This window comes from Sparus aurata, chromosome 8, assembly GCF_900880675.1.
Source record: "Sparus aurata chromosome 8, fSpaAur1.1, whole genome shotgun sequence".
In the NCBI taxonomy this organism is placed as follows: Eukaryota; Metazoa; Chordata; class Actinopteri; order Spariformes; family Sparidae; genus Sparus; species Sparus aurata.
In genome coordinates this window covers 29,501,165-29,518,919 of record NC_044194.1, presented here as the reverse complement: position 1 = coordinate 29,518,919, position 17,755 = coordinate 29,501,165, and the positions used below count along the sequence as shown (strand labels likewise).

The following is a 17,755-nucleotide window of genomic DNA, read 5'->3' as shown; positions in this document are numbered from 1 at the left end:
GGGACTGAGCTACATGTCGAAGTATCCTTGAGCAAGATACTGAACCCCAAAGTTGCTCCTGATGTGCAGTTGGCACCTTGTGTGAAGGCAGCCACTGCCATCAGTAAGGGTCCTGCGATGAGTTGGCGACTCATTCAGGGTGAACCCTGGCCTACGCCACTAGAATGAAACTGGATTTGGCCCCAGTAAGCCCCGCAACCCCTTAGGGGGGAAAAGCGGCAACATCCCGCAACCCTCACGGATAAGCGGAAAAGAAAACGGAACGGAACGGAACAGAATGAATGCTGTTACTATTCAGAACTTGTTTTCATACAATGAATCAAGTTGTATCTTGTGGTAACTTCACTGTTCTATCTTAGGCTTACTGAACAAGAGCCACAGGCTTTGAACAGCAACCCTGAATAGGTTTTCTACTTAACGTTTCTTTTTATTAATTACAAATGTGAATACACAATTAAGCTTACAAATCTAGCAAAAAGTGCAGGCCAGTTAACTTAATGTTTTGCTGTAGCACATCAAAAAGTCTGGTCTTTACTTTTCTCTCTATTTGGATTTTTTGGATTATTTTACTTGACACCAGAGTTGGAGCAAAAACTGTGAATCTACAGGGTATTATTTTGAGGTAATGGGACACATTTCGTAAACTGAATCACCACTAAGGGATTTAGGCTGATAGAATTGGATTGTTTTATATGTAAAATTATGCGTGATACATCTTTAATTCCTTTAAAGATGAAGATTTTCAGGAGAAATTGTAATTTAGTATCCTCAGAATGTCTGGGGAAATAATTTCCACACTACGTGCATCTGTCTGCTGGCATGTGCTTTGATTGTGGAATTATCCGTGTGACTCCATACCATTGGGACTGTCTTGCCAACATTAGCTGCAGTTTGCTTTACTCTGCTCTGCTCCTTTGAACCATGCTTCATGGTGTAAGTGCTGTATATTTTGTGACTGCTCTATCATCATTGCTCAATATTGTTGATTATAAATGACATTGGCCTTTCAGTCTGTGATGTGGAGTAAAGGTGTACAACTTTACTGTTGTACTACTTGTGTTACCTTTTTCCTGTCTTTGCATGTGCTTTGAGTCCTGGAAACGGATGCTTGTATTAATGCATCAAGTTAATCCAACAGGCAAACAGAAAACAAAGCACAAGAAACAATGCTGCATCTCTGACCTTTAAGTTACATTAAGGGTTTCTGACCTCTGCTGTATTATCTTTGTCTCTGCCAGCCTGTCCAGGGCTTCGACTATGCCAAGAAACACATGGGAAGAACGGGTGATGAGGCTATCTCTGTTACCAAGGAGACGCTGGTGCTAGGGCTGCCTGTACGAGATGCTCCACTGTCAATGTCATTGGATAAGAAGGTCCACCAGGATGGGACTGCCAGCAAGAGGCCTCCATCTGCTGACATACACAAAGGAGGGTAAGGCAGTTACTGACTGTTTTGTTCACATGTTTTCCTGAAGTGTTGTGGTAACGACATTGACCTCAGCTCAAAATCCAGAAAGTTGCTAACTTTGTTTGTTGTTAAGTCTTTGGCAGGTAGGGTAAAGCAGGTTTTTAAAGCACTATTCTCTGAGAGTAGCTGCTTGCTGCTGCTGGAAATAGGTTTTTTGAGTGAAATGAGACTGAACCAAAACAGTTGTATTACTGCAGTAAAACAAAAATCTGCTAAAAGATGCTAAAACGTCCCATCGAGCTGATAGAAACTAGTGAGTTGTGTGATGACTTTCTGTGAGATCCTCATTACGACTGATACCTCTTATGTTAAACAGTCTTTTCAGTCATTGTTCATATAAGGATATAAATAAAACTTTGAAACTACTTAATATATACAATTAAGACAAACATGCATTATAATGGGTGTCAGCTTTGATTATTATTATAAACATTGCAGAACACAACTTTGCATATTCAGACCCAATCCCAACATAACCCTTGCCCCTGACAGCTTAGCCCTACCCCTTCGTTTTGCATGTCCACGCCTAAGAGTAGGGTGTCCCGATCCTTGTTGGGATAGAGGGGTAGTGCGAGGTGTTAGGACTACATGATCAGGTTATTCAGAGGCAAACTTCAAATTAGGAACTGTGAAAGAGAGAATTAATGAGTCTGTTGTATCAATATATTAAGGTCCCTGTCTTTGAAAACCAAGCTGGATAGTTGGATGGGAGCCATCTGGGGGTTTATGGTTTGCATTTGGGTGTTCAACAAACTATTTTTGATACATGCGATAGTTGCCACTCAGACTTCGCCTGTATCACACTATTGACATCATAATATATAATTCATTACAAATGTAGATGTTTTTCGAGTCTGCTCATTCCAGTCACCCCTGTGGCCTGTGGTACTGTGCAGGTAAAGAGTTGAAATAATGAGCTGATTCCACATGCTGTTCCCAGCTGGAAGCTTTGTGAAGGGGAACCACAGAGTTCCCAAGCATCTGTTTCAGTCAGTGAGCAAGCCAGCAAACAAACCCAGAGCTTTTCAGCAGGACCCGCCACCAGTGTTTGTTTGTGCATCACTGTGTTAAGCCAGAGAGAAGCCAACAGTAAGCAGTGAAGAGTCTGACAGATTGACATGATCTAAATATAAGTCCAGTGTTAACGAGGAGCTGTTTGAAGACAATAAAAGGAGATTTTATCTATTGCTCGCCTGATGCTGGATTTGAGGCTGATACCGATATTGAGGGGTAAGAAATTCAGATATTGATATATGTGCGGACTTAAACATACTATATATATATTCATGTTTACATGCACACACATACAGTATTTGTGTGTATATATACACAGAATATAAACTATATAAACACATGTTTTGCATTGCCTCAAATATGGTTATCAAACACTGTCTAAAATGACATTGTTGCATCAAGACAGCAAACTCCACTGGGAATGTAATAATGATAAATGACCCGCAACATTGTTTTCTAAGTTTTGTTCTGTAAAATATAAAGTTTTTAATCATATACCAATACCTGTGAAAATAATCTGTGATGGGTCAGTAGGTCTCTTATTTTTCAAACACAACTTCATACTTAAATGACTGAATAGGTCAATTGCCAGTGAAGTCGAAGAGGACATACTGTATGTAACCATTCCCAAAATAACATATCCGTTGCAGTGTGAAGTGACAGACAGCCCAAATATTTGTGGTACGCAGCTTGGTTAGGTTTATGAAAACATTGTGAGTTTTGTGTTAAAATAACTATGTTACTTGTGTAAGTTCAGTTACAAACACATGGATGCTAGATACAAACCTATGTTGTGTTACGTATGTGATGTAATTTAACTCCGTTAGTAAATTGAAATAACCTATTGTTGACTTTTGCTTTCACACTGGACATGATCAGCAGCCTCACAGGTGAAAGTCCGGTTCTTGTTAACTTTGCACAAAAAATATTCATAATTGTTGTTTCATAGCTCTTCTGGGCTGGAAAAAGTTTTCTGTATGTATATGAATGTAAATGATTGTGTCTCCTTCAGTGAGGAACATATTGTAATGATATTAAGATTCAGAGGGTTTAATGGTCAGACATTAAGGGAGGTTTATTCTCTTCTCTAACTTTTCATCAGATTTGTCACACTGGGCAGAACAAAGATGGATGGATGGATGGATGGATGGATGGATGGATGGATGGATAGATAGATAGATAGATAGATAGATAGATAGAATTACTTTAATGATCCCTGACAGGGAAATTATTTTGTTACAGCAGTAGTGGGTCTTGAATGCTTGACTTATGTTGCGCAGGTGGTTTTACACTCGTAGTGATGATGGCACTTTTTTTGTTCAGTGTCTCTCACATTTTTTGAAAGACACACCATCTCACACCATCTCCTCATTTATCCGAGCTTCCGATCATGCCATGTGGATACAGTTCAACACAGAATAGAAATCAGTCTAGATTATGTTCACACCCACTGCCAGTTTAAATCAGAATACAGATGCACCAGTATTGCTGTGTTAAAATTCATTCAGGAGAGTAGAAACCCCAGATTTGCCTGCTTAAGCCCAGGCGATTTCTGTGGTTAAATAACATTTTGCATGAACAATTTACACATCATTTTCTGCAGGAAAAGAAACTATCCTCTCATTAGCAAGAATTACCAGCACTGGATTTTATACACCCTGCACACTAATGAATGTCAAGTCTCAACTGCTGCCCACACACTTGCATGCGGATGAAAATGGAATTAGACAGATCCTTAGTGCCAAAATCTTCAGGAGACTTACAAACAATTAAGTAGTGTGCAGATTAGTATCTATAAGAGAATGTCTGCAAAATAGTTTGTCTTGTATTTCAGATGGAACAAGTGTAATGCCCCTCTGACCCAGTGTTAGTGCCTTATGAAGACTTGAGCAAAGAATTGTTTTGCCAGTTAGTTTCTCTTCAAAGATGAGTGAAGGACATTCACGATGTCTTACAGGTCTTTGTTAGAAAGTGCACCACTCTTTTCCATAGTCTGAAACATGCACCCATTTCGTGATACAAAATTTCATCAAACTGATCAGTTGTCAGCTGCACATTCTCATTTCTATTCAGATTTTGTGAAAAAGCTAAATAAATGCTTGTAATCACCTAGCCCTTAAGCTTAATAGACAGTCATTTGTCATTGCAGGCACTGAGAAACTGTGGTGGATTAGACAGGTTTGCTGCTATTCTTTAGTATGTCTGAGATAATACAAGTCACAAAGATGGATGATGCATTTGACTGCTGCTAATCTTCATGTTTTCTGTTATCTGTCTCAATTTGGCATCTAAATAAGCATTGAGTCTTTTCCATATATTTCATCTGAAACTGTTCAGTGTTTTCTACACCAGTTGTTGTTGTTAGTGTCTTCTATATTTTATGCATGAGCAATGAATATAATTTATTTACATCTGTCCAAATCACAGTTTTACATGTCTTGACCAAAATGTCTTATTCCCAATAGACTGCAATAGGATTATAAATTATAATCTGCTCTGTACATGAAAATAGAAAACATTTAGTACAAAATAATGACACTAATTTAAAAAACTTTTCAATCCCCAGACATTTCTCTACTACAGTCTACACCCACACACCGCCACCCACATTCAGTGGTGACATCCTTCCATAAGGAAGTCATTAATGAGATGCATCATGCCTCTTCTCACAGAAATGCCAATTCAGGACCACGCACACAAGACAGTGCCTCATATTTACACACCACTAAATGAATTGAATGGAGGTGGGATTAGTTGTGCTTTGCCTCTCGAGTATGATAAACACATGTATATTTATAACCCTGGCTATAGCCACGCCAGAGGGAGCCATTCAATGTAACAATGATGACAGTTTAAAATCCTGGAGGAGCTGGCATAGTGCAATAATCAGCTTTACCAACCTGTACAAAAGCACATGTATATCTTATGGGGAGCTATTCTTCAAAGAAGGGTATACACTAATTAGAAAATGAGGCAGTATCTCATTCGCTAACTGGTGCAGTATGGAGTGCAGAGGGTTGAGAGGGGAAATTTCAAAAGCAAAACAACAACAAAGCAGTTATTCTAGGACTTTATAGTGATAACTGAACAGAGAACAAGACTGTAAAAACAGCAAGTGTTTTCTCTCTTTAAATGTACAGTGACTGTGTGTGTCATCAGAAGAGAAGGGAGATAATAAAGGAGAAAGACAGATGACTCGGACAAGAAACCCAAACTAAGGCTGTGTCTGAAATCACTCCCTCATTTACTCAGTAATTATCCCCTTTAAATATTTGACACTCAGTAGGTTACTATGTAAGGAGCCGTACAATAAAGATAGAAAAATGGCTCGATACAGACAACTACAGTCACTTCTATAAAATGACCTTTGTATTGTCTTTTTTTTTTTTCTTTAGCAAGCGTTAGTTTGCCAGAAACTCCTTCTCACTATCTTCCACTGTAAAATATTTTGATGGAACTTATTGTGCATACGTTTCACTCTTTTGAACACTTTATTTATAAAGTTTTTTAAGTTTAAACCACACAGAAAACACACAGAAGCAGAGCAACAAAATACACAGAGCACAACAAGACGAGACAAAACAAAACAAGACAAACTGCCAGCCCACAGTGATATAAACATTAAAAAAATAAATACAGTCATACAAGTCAGTCCGCGTACTGAATCAAGAGTAGAGGTAGATTTAAGGTCCAAGACAAAGTCCAAAGAGCCAGGATCAAGGGAGTTCAAGGAGAGGCTTGGATGTACAAAGCACAATGCAATCGGTACAGAACAAAATGAGACCGAATAATATAGTCCAGCGTAACTAGTCCAGGGGATCAAGTTTATCACTTCGAATGTATTCAATAAAGGGTCCCCAGACTTCAAGGAACTTGTGGTGAGTGTCTGACAAAGTATTTCGAATTTCTTCCAGGTAAATACAGGAAACCGTATCATTCAACCATTTTTTAAAACAAGGAGGGGAAGCCGATTTCCAGTCTCTAAGAATAACTTGTTTTGCTACGACCATACCAAACATGAGAGCTTGTTGTAGTGAAGAGGGAAGAGTGAGAGAAAATTTTGAAAAGGCCAATATTATCAGGAGACTGTCAGGGGTCAACTGTTTGCTGTATACAAAACTGTACAAGTTAAAGATATCATGCCAAAAAATCCTAAGCTTAGGGCAGGAACAAAAAAGGTGACCCAGAGTCCCGACATCTGATTTGCATTTATCACAGGTAGCCGAGACGGAGGGAAAGATCCTATTCAGCCTGGTCTTGGAGAAATGCAGCCAGTGGATGACTTTAAACTGAATAAGTTGAAGTCTAACATTGATAGAGCAAGATTTGATCCTAGTCAGCCCCTGTACCCAGGCTTCTTTAATGTGGAGAGAAGGGGCTGCCAAACTAAAAAGATTAACGAATTGAGAGATCAGGCGTTTGGAGGTGGGGGGTTTGGTCATTAGCTCATAGAAGATGTGTTGTTCAGGCAACGTTTCAAAATGAGGGATCGACTGCCTGACACAATTTCCGACTTGCAAGTATCGAAAAAAATGGCTGGAAGGGAGACCAAATTTTGTCTGCAGTTGGGCAAAGGTCGCAAAGCGGTCGTTAATGTAAAGATCTACGATGGCAGTCAAGCCTTTGTTGGACCATTGTACAAAAGCAGCATCCATCATGCCTGGTTTAAAATAAAGATTCTGACAAATAGGAGCGTAGGTGGACACTCCAGGAAGATCCAGCACACCCTTAATCTGTTTCAAAATCTTAAATGTATTACACATAACGAAATCATCCTTCAAACATCTAAAAGGTACATTTTGTTTGCATACGTTTCACTCTTAAAATTCAAACACTCACATAGAAATACATACAGTGTAGTGCATAGTGTAGTACAGGAAGGGAGTGATTTCAGACAGACTCGTGTAAACAGTTTAGTAAAGGGAAACTTAATATGAATGAACAAGTATTTGACATGTGCGCAGTGAAGATGAGAAATGTGAATAGTCTATGGTAGTAGGATTCCATCATGATGTCATCGTAATTTGAGGGAACAGTGAAGCCGTGCATGATAGGATCCTCCCCTGATGGGTCACTGGTGGTGGTGACTGGATGAAGAGAATGGCTGAGATCTTGATGGATGTGAGAGGATTGGGCTATGGTGAGCGCGGACCAGGGGAGCTGGAGGTGAATGCACAGTAGAGGTGAAATTGCACTGAAATGACAACTGACAGCAGCAGAAAGAAGACCAGATTTAAAGGTTGACAGCCACGATATGATTGGCTTTAGAAGACTGTGGCATAATCTGTCACGTCAAGTCAGTTTTATTTATACAGCCCAAAATCAAAATCACAAAGACTCAGTGGGCTTTACAATCTGTACAGTGAATGTTGTCCTCTGTCTTTAGACCTCAACTTAAACGGAAGGAGTAAACACACATGGTCAGCTGAAAATGAAGGAAGCAGGAGAAAAGAATGAGAGAGGGAAAGAGCTCACAAAGCTCACAATGAGGATGTATTGTTGAGGCTGATGGAAATGTACTTAGGTTGTTTTAGGTGTTTGGTCACAAACCAAAATATTTCAGACATTTAATCTGACTATGACACCAGCGGAGCAATTATTAACATGCTTACATCTGTGTAAATGTATCCACTACATCGTGCCCTCACAAATTTCACAACTGAACAAAAAAAGTAGTGCCCAGGTCATGGCTGCCTTCTGCTAACCATCCCACAGTATAATGCTGTGCATTTTATAGAGAATGGAATTACAATAAACATAGTGAATAAGTGAATAAGGGAACGATTTTGAACAAAGCCATAGATAAAACCTTTCCAACAGCTGACATGTTGACTCGTAGTGGGAAACAAAACATACGAGCAATGGCTCCTTTCTATTCCAGTAAGCTGTTACAGTGTTACAGTGAACCAGCATGCACAGTGCCAGGACCCTAAGAGTAAAGATACCTTTATCTGCAAATATGGATACACAGCAAAACACACACACACACACATTCACAACCAAACCAATAAACATAATCTTTACGCATTAAGGACATATCTGATAATTCTGATATCCGACCGATCTCTATACAGTTCACATGAATTCACATTCTGGAATACATATCTGCTAAACATAGTATGTGAATACAGATGTTTTTACTATTTGACATGCCCTGAAAAGTTCTCTTCAAAATGCACTTTTTTTCTCAAATGTTTTTCAGTTTAGTCTTGTTTATTTCTTAAGCAGTTTAACTTGTCCCTGAAAACAGTGATACAATTGTAGTCGGTAGTTCTGATGACTGTAGAGTTGTCTTGCCACAATAGGTGACGTGATTGGCACTTTCTGTTTTTCAGATGCAGGATTCAAGATGTTTGCTGGAAACCTAAAACAAGTGTTAGAATCAACAGCAATGATTTCAGCTGCGGATTGTTCACTTGTCTGAAGACAGAGTCAGATGCAGACTGAATGCTAACCATGGGGGGAGGTGGAGAGATGGGTGATAGGTAGAGCGTTTATTCTGCTCACTGCACCCTCCAGAGAACTACAATGTGTGAGGCACAAAGAAAAAAGAGAAGCAGGGAGTCGAACATGAATTTCCAGCAGTGTGATTATTGATTCTGTTGCTCCTCTCTCTGGCCTTCCTACACAGATTTATGTAGAACACACACACTGTTTTTTTTTTACCTTCATCCCTCCAGCTCTTTGCTTAATACCACAATTTTTGCTGTGACTTTGCCAGCCATTGACCGCTGCTCAGGCTGCAGTGTGTGTGTGTAAACTTGTGTATCTGTTCACAAAGACAGGGCGTTAGCCTTGCCTGAGGCTCTGTGATGTCCGGTCTTGCTGATCTGTGCATCTCACACCACCTGTAGACACGCCTGTCACATTGTGTAGCTGCTGTGGCTTACATGCCTCAAGGCTGTGTGTATGTGTGTGTGTGTTTGTGTTTGTGTGTGTGTGTGAGAGAGAGGGACCTGTATGTGGTTCACATAACAGTGTCTGTGAGGCAAGACAATACGCATTATATAGGTCTACATATATGTTGTTGCTTGAGTTTATTGACTCTACTGTAGTCAAGTGTGTGTGTGTTTGTGCGCGTGCGTTTTTGTGTGTGCGCATACATGTAGCCCTTGGCTGTTGCCCAAATAAATCAGGATTGTTTCTGCTGTACTTGTCCTTTACATTTGTCCTGTATTTCCAAACAGTTTCTATGCTTTTATGTAACATGTTTTTCATGGGATAAAATCTGTGAATAAAAGAATCCACCCCGAAATAACTGCAACCCCAAATTATAATCATTGCAAAATACGACAAAGAGCTACAGTACAACACAGGCTGCGGTACGACAGACAATATATTGTTGGCTTCATTTGCGGGTAATAACCACAATCAAATCACTGTTTGTGCCTGTTCTGTTGTCTGAGCACCAGAGGCGAGACATTTGAGGTGGCATGGGCCTGATTGCCCCCATAATTAACTGTTGAACGTTTTGGGTTGCTGTTATTTATAGGTGTTTGTGATCGCTCATTTTTTCAGCATTCAACAATTGATTGATTGTGAAAGTTAATTAATACAAAATGAACCCCTAATGTTTTGCCAAATTTCTATTATTTTAATGTGCTTTCTGTCCATTACACAGAATGCACACACAAACACCCACATCACATACAAACACCCAATATGTCTGAGTTATTCAAAGCTCAATTAATATAAGTTTCTTAACTATCTAAAGTTAATAGATATTTTCCCACTAGTATTAACTGTGAGGTGATGCCCTTTTTGTGTACAAGAGACTCATAAGCCTTCCCGCTCTTCTTATTCCCATGCCTCTCTCTGTTGCCATGGATACTACAGGCGGTTGCCAAGCGAGGAGGATGGCTCGATGTCGAGCAACGGCTCTGGGAAGCTGAACACTAGCAAGAGCTCCTCGGCCCGAAGGACGACAACCGGCAGCAGCAGCAAGAACGGCAAAGAGGAGCTGCACAAGAGAAGCACCAACGGTGAGGAGGACGACGGGGAAGAAATATGGAAAGGGGTTAGAAGAGAGAAAGAGAGAAGGAGTAAATGAGGGAGAAGACAGAAATGATTAAGCAAAGAACAAAACAGACAGACGGACACACTGATGGATAGATCAAAGACAGAAAATCTGTCACTCCTTATGTTTGCCCACCACAAAATCTGTCATCAGCAATTAACTAGTGTACATCACAAAACACTGAAACACACATACACCCTTCTGCCTCACGCACACACATTCCTTATGCAACTTACGTTACCCAAATACACACATACACATAGACACTCGTTGTCTCATACCATGTATTTTACTGAAGGACAATTAATATGAGCTCATGAAGGGGACATAATAGCTAACACACTCATACATGAAATGACTCAGCCACATGATGACAGAGTTACTCATATCACATAGTTTCACGTGCCTTTTTTATTCACACACTCATACACACAAACTGTGGACAACCGGCTCTTAATCAAAAGAGACGTTTCAGGAGTTTGTGTTTCAGTATTTCAAGTTTTTCAAGTCAGATTACCTCATTCTAGGATGCAAAGCTCAAATGATGTATGAAGATAAAAGCCAGCAGTTGACAGTGACTGGGCCATAAGCACCGCGTCAAGTTACTTTTGAAAGAATCACAGAGGAAAAATAGATGTGTGGGTGGAAAGTGAAGCTGTGATAGCATACTGTCAAATTAGGTGCTCTTGTAATCCACACAACCTGCAGCATTGGAAGAAGGACTCACTGTTAAATCAGAGACACTCAGACGGATCCCCATCCTGGGAGTTAACATGTTGATACACTTTGTACTTTTTGAAATCAGTTAGCGCTGTAATAAAGTAAAAGGGTGACTGTTTCCCTCAAAAAACAGTATTGCGGATTATATTAACCAAACTCCCAATTATGTCCAACTAAATAGATTTTACATCCTAACATAAACATAAACACATAGCACACAGGAAAATACATATTGATACGTACTTATTAATTACATCACAAAGAAAAACACCAGGATTTGACAGTACTGCAGTGAAAATGTTACAAGTAGATGGGGGGTAGTTTTTATAAGAAGGTCTTTATAAAGGACTTTTTAATCTGTAATACTAGCTTGATTAATGATGAATTAGTTTCTTACTAATGCTCCTTGCTGAAGTTTATTGCTGAGAGTAAAATCTGGGCGGCCAGTTTATGTGTTTTAGGCGGTCTTTATCCTCCTTCAGACACTTTAGTTGTCTAGCACGCCCATTTATTCTGAAGACGGAATGTTAGCAAGACATTAATAGTGGGTCATGCGAAAGCATTGCTAAATTTTTTATTAACCACTACTGAATTAATTACTTATTACTTATAAACCTCACACAGGAAGTCATATTTGAAAGTGGGGCCAGATCTTGCTGGGACCACACTGCAAGAGACATGATTAATATGTCAGTCAAGCTGAAATTGTTGTGACTTACAGAAAGTCTTCCTTTTCCTATCCCCCTCAAACTTGAATTGTTATTGAGCTGAAAAATTAATCTTTACAAAACAACAACGAATTCTTATTATGAACATATTACACATGCAGGAGATGCTTCCAATGTTGTGGATAACATTTGAAAGATTTCAATAGTAACTTCAGCAGCTGTAAAGCTGAAGTAGTTAAACTTTGCTGCAGTGATGTGATATTTATAAGTCTGGGGTGTGTCAATAAACTGTAGGGTGTGGTTACAGCAGCAACAGAGCACACTACTGAATGGCATTTTCCATTTATCATTTAAGGTATCAGATGTACGATATAGTGAAAAATGTATCCATGTATGATGGCTGCTACATTAGACATAATGGATTAACGAAATTTTGCACACAGCTTGATACTTGGTATTTTGGGGAGTATAAGCTCTTGACTAGGATTTGAATTAAATTCTTTGAATTTGTACAACACGTTACTGCAAAACATTAATTTCTAATAATAGTCTTCTTGAAAGGACAGAGAGGTTAAATAAATTGGTTAATCAAAAATGATGTTCTAGTGCTTGGAGTATTCATCTACAAGCTCCCTCTCCAGGGCCCAATGAAATGATACTTGGTAGCCCTATTTATACTTTGATTAAGATTCCTATTCAAATGTAGGATTATGAGCTACACTTGGTTTTGTCTAGAGTACCTGTTATCAATGGTAGCAGTAAATGTACCGCATCGTCGATAGGACTTGTTTAACAGATCACCAGGCAGATCTGGCTTCAGCTCTGCACGCGCTGCAGCTTGTTTCTGTGCAGTGACAATCTAGGACGCTGGGATTTTCAATCTCTTTTGCATCAGCAAACCAATGTTCACAGTAATTTTTGTGATTTATAGTGTTTATGCAAGCGAATGAATGAAACCCGGGGGAGAGAAGAGGAGGATGAGTAATTGTTTCATTTTCTCACTAATGTTAACAGAGAAACCGAGATGGACAGAAGGAGTACTGTTCTCTGAAAAAAAAAGTGGCAGAAGAAAAATAGTTTGGAGCACAATAGAAACACGGAAATGAGAGTTTGATAAAGTGTAAATCTAGGAAACTTGAAGCAAAGAAGGTAAATTCAACAAGAAAGAAGTATTGTAGATAAGTAATGTATAAACCAGACAAAGGTCATTCAAATAGGGAGGGGAAGGTGAAGAAAAACTTTATCTGTAAACATATTTATATGCATCCACAACCACCTGTGAAATACAACAGGAGAGCATGGCACAAGTGCATATCCTGCAGATTTAAAGATGCCTCCTTTAACCTGTTTGTGAAGTCTTGGTTGACATGTTCAGCTTTTGTTATGTCCTTGAAGGTAAGACTGGTTAAACATATAGTTTGGCATGTCAAGAAATACACTTATTTGCTTTAAAGCAGAGAATAACACTTGTCATGTGCACATGACCAATTTACATCTGCAGTCCCATTGGCAGGAAACACAAATATACAACATATGTGAAAACATCAAACATCCCTCAACAAATAAGAACAAGTAACAAGTAGCAATGTAATGCATATGAAATGTCCCATACACAGTGGCATACTCATCAACCCCCCCCCCCCCACACACACGCACGCACGCAATTAATTGAGAATTTTAATTACCACCTTCATGTTATTTGTCCTATTATTTATAAATAATGTAGTTAGTGTGTCAATGATCTAAGGTGATGATAAAAGCTCTTTGGTCGGTCAAAGGTTGATCTCTTGGTATATTTGAGTGCATCACTGCTGTAGGGTCGTGTAAATCTCTGAATCAGACAGATTTGCCTCTATTGGGGCTCCATTTAGCTTAGTTGGTTGAGAAGGCCTCCCATGTACAGAGGCTTTGTCCTCGCTGCAGCGGACCCGGGTTCGACTCCCAGCCCGGGTCCCTTTGCTGTGTGTCACTCCCCCTCTTTCTCAACCTGTGTCGTGTCCAAGTCTTCAGCTGTGCTATCAATAAAGCCAAAAGGCCCAAAAATAATTGCCTCTATTACTCACCTTCCATATGCTGATATGCGCAAGCCTGAAAAGTCAATTCAGTATAAAAAGAAGGCAACAGTTGAATCAAAATGTGTTCCAGGATATCATTTTCATTATAGCCACATTGCAGAGGACTTGACCTTTAACAGTTGACCGTATAGAGAAATGGCGAGGGTGAGAGAAAAGGAGGATAAAATGCAGCAAAGGTCCTAGTAAAGATCATGTTGACCTTCAAATTGAACTTTTTTCCTAAGATTGATCCTTGGCCTTTTACTGTACAGCTAAATGTTAATGACACTGGCCTTTCTGTAATTAATCAGATGAAAATTCCAAGTATGTTATTTCCCAATTTTTTTCTTAGACTGACTTTACCTTTCCTATGTCAGCCTGATAAAGCTCTCTTCTGATACTTGCCAGGGTATTATTGTAAATAAGATATTGTTCTTAATTTGTTGCCTGGTATGAGAAAGGTTAAATAAAAATAATACCCGAGCCATGAGTGTGTATAAAAAATGTCCATACTTGTAGGCAATAAGTACATCACTACAGACTTAAAGCAAGAAACTGTCAACAAGCAGATTGTTAAATGAGTCACAATGTTTATCTCCTCCTGCACAGTTAAAGTTGCCCTTAGTAACAGTTACCGCAAAATGCAGTTATTATATTCTAGTAATGCTACTGTGTATTTAGCAGCAACCAGATAAGGCCACATGGTGAGCTGACTCTATATTCCAGCACCACTCAGCCATCTCAGAAAAACATTTTACCTGTTTAATTAAAACAACAGACCGATGTTCAGCATCTGTTGTGACAGTAGTGGAAATGACCTTATGGCAGCCACCATTGCTCAGAGAGCACATTATTTACATGCAGTGTTGTGGTTTCCAATGTGGTTCACAGCCTCCGCTGCTTGTGACGCCACCTGTCCTGACCTCAACTGTCGCAGCCAGAAAGAGCAACAAATAAAGCAGACTGAGCTGCGGCCTGGATGAATGGTGACAGTGTGGGTTTGGAGCTGGTTTAATGGCAGACTGTTGTAACCGAAGCAGTAACGAAGCAGTCTGCCATATGATGTCAGTCAGGCTGTGAGTCACGCTGTCCATCTGCTACTCCCCACAATAACATAAATACTGAGAGCCTCATATACTGTAAGAAGCAGCTGACGTGTCATACAGCTGATGTTTCCTCACCAAGGCAAAGCAACATAAAACTGCAAGTGTATTGCTGTAATCTGAAATTTGCCATGATAAGTTAAATGTTCATTAGACATGTCATTGTTTTGGTAACATAGCAAGGGCCAATACACACATGTAAAGAAGACACAACACCTGGAACAAAGCAGACCTTCAGAACTGCATGATGAACCTGGTACAGATATATGAAATCCTCTTTCACACACACACACCGGCTGTACATACATACTCTCTGTGCAGTCCTATTAGGTTATTACATTCTGAGGTACTGACTGTATTTGTTTCTTTTCAGCACATTATTCATTTACTATGGTAGTTTTGACATATTTTGGTGCTACCTTACCTTATTTTGAACATGACTTTTTCTTTTTTTCATGTAAGAATAGGAGCCAAACTTGTGTTTAATATTATCCATACCTACAACAGAAATTGCACATACTGTAGCAAGCATCGCCAATCATCAGGCATGCACGCCCTCAATAGGCTCAATTTCAAACTCAATTTTCTGAAATCCTACAGCAACATAATTTGCTTACATCTAAAATTTGGTACAACTAAATACTTACTGATAAAAATTGTCTGAGGAGAAGCAGTTATCCCTCTTTAAAGGAATAGTTTGACTTTTTTGATCTTATGCTGAGAGTTATGTGAGGCTTGATTCCACTCCCATATGTGTTCATTCAATAAAAAAGCTACAGTCAGCTAAGCTCAGCATAAAGATGGGTTGAAAACAAACATAATATAATGCTGATTAAAAAACAAAACTCTAGCTTGATAGTTACTATGCAGTCAATCTTCACAACTCTCAGTAAGTGTTTTTCCCTAAGTTCTCTGCACCTCCTTTCTGAGGAATGACCAAAAGGATGCAGTACACACAGCTCTAGGTATCCTAAAACCCAACCTTACATGCATTCAAACAGAGGGTAAGACACCCCTTCTAGGGCTTCTTGGACACAAGTTTCCAGTTTGTGAGAAACTGTCATAATTGACAGATTCCTATGATAACAACATCACATCCTCCTGGAGGGACTGTCTTATTCTTTTCCAACCTACTTGTCTTCCTCTTCCTATAAGACCCTTATGAGGACCATTCGGGCTCCCTGCGTCTTATCACCATCAAACCCATGACGGCCCAGCCAACCTACTCCTACCCCTCCTCCTCATCCCACAGCCAAGACTCTGTGGTCATCAACGGGGAGGTGAGTCTACACACACACACACACACACACACACACACACACACACACACACACACACACACACACGCACACACACATACAGTACATACATAATACTATACACGCACTTTCAAGGCTGTAGCCCACTCAGCTGTTAGGTGAGTTAACAGTGTTGACTGTATAAGGCGGAGCAAAAACTAGAGCAGTGTCACCATCATGAGTCACAGATACATACAGTATAGCAGCATTTTATAATTCTGTTCTCCAGTGTGGCAGATATTTTCTCCTCATTGTTACTTTGTGTAAGTGATTCCTAAACAATACACAGACATAGGGTCATTGGAAAGATTGTGTTGTGACGCAACTAGTCTGAAAGAGAAATGTTTTAATTACAATTTAAATTGAAGGATATCCAATTATGGAGACAGCTGTAAAAGTGTAAATATATAGCTAAAATAATAATGGATACATTGTTCAAATATTTGACTAAAAGTAGTGGATATGTGGAGAAAAAGTTAAAAGTAATAGAGAAATAGTTTAAATTATTTTGGAAATTATTGGATAAATGGTCAAAAAATGTTTTTGTAGTATCTGATAAATAACCAATTCTCATGCTTTACATGAAATAATGGACAGCCATAGAGCAAGTCCTTGTTGAAAAATATTATGAATTTTAGGTCTAAACTTGACCTGACACCCTCGCAATGTTAAAGAATGTAAAGAAAAATCCTGGATCATTCCCTTTCTCTGGATACGCACCAATAGTTAATGGGGTTTATTCTGGTCCGGAACCCATCCTCCATCCAGGTTTTGTGGAAATGTGTTCCATAGTTTTTATGTAATCCTGCTGACAAACCAACCAACCAACCAACCAACCAACCAACAAATGGACAAGGGCAAAAACACAATTTCCTTTTGGAAGGTAAGTGTTAGGTAATAGATAAAACTAGCGGGTATATGATTGAAATAGCAAGCTAACTGTTGGACTGTTGAAATAGTAGGTTTAGTATTAAGAAAGTAGACTTGACCAAAAAACCCCAAAGACTGACAGTTAAGTTGTACGACAAACAAATTGTAAAAAACACCCATCTATATATATCCATAAGCATCAAATCCTCTTTTTGGAAGACATTTGGAGTATGAGGGGTGGCGTTGGTGATCGGGTATTTCAGTTCCTCTGACTAGGATGTCAGACAAAAACCTTGTGAACCCCTGCTTTGTGTTACATTCTACAGTTTCAGGCACCGCTTATTCTGCCCTGTGCTGTAGTATTATCATAACATCTCCTCTGGGACACTGATACTGAATTTAGCCGTTGTTTCTGCGAACACTATGCCTCCTCTCCTCATCTAGTCTCTCACGCCTCACTTTTCTCCCACTCAGCCTGTCACCTCTCACTCTCCTCTTCCTCTTTGTCCTTATTCCAACTCAAACTCTCTGCAGCTCTCAGCA

The 17,755-nt window shown here is 39.4% G+C and overlaps 1 protein-coding gene across 4 annotated transcripts in view; it reads left to right on the top strand.

The window, feature by feature from the left end:
• kiaa1549la (KIAA1549-like a) overlaps window positions 1–17,755 on the top strand; it is a 104,101-nt gene that overhangs the window by 71,978 nt on the left and 14,368 nt on the right. For all 4 annotated transcript variants that reach the window (XM_030425428.1, XM_030425427.1, XM_030425425.1 and 1 more), the window contains 3 exons: window positions 1,239–1,432; window positions 10,319–10,464; window positions 16,200–16,324. In XM_030425428.1, coding sequence (XP_030281288.1) covers window positions 1,239–1,432; window positions 10,319–10,464; window positions 16,200–16,324 — 465 coding nt within the window. The remainder of the gene's footprint in view (window positions 1–1,238; window positions 1,433–10,318; window positions 10,465–16,199; window positions 16,325–17,755) is intronic.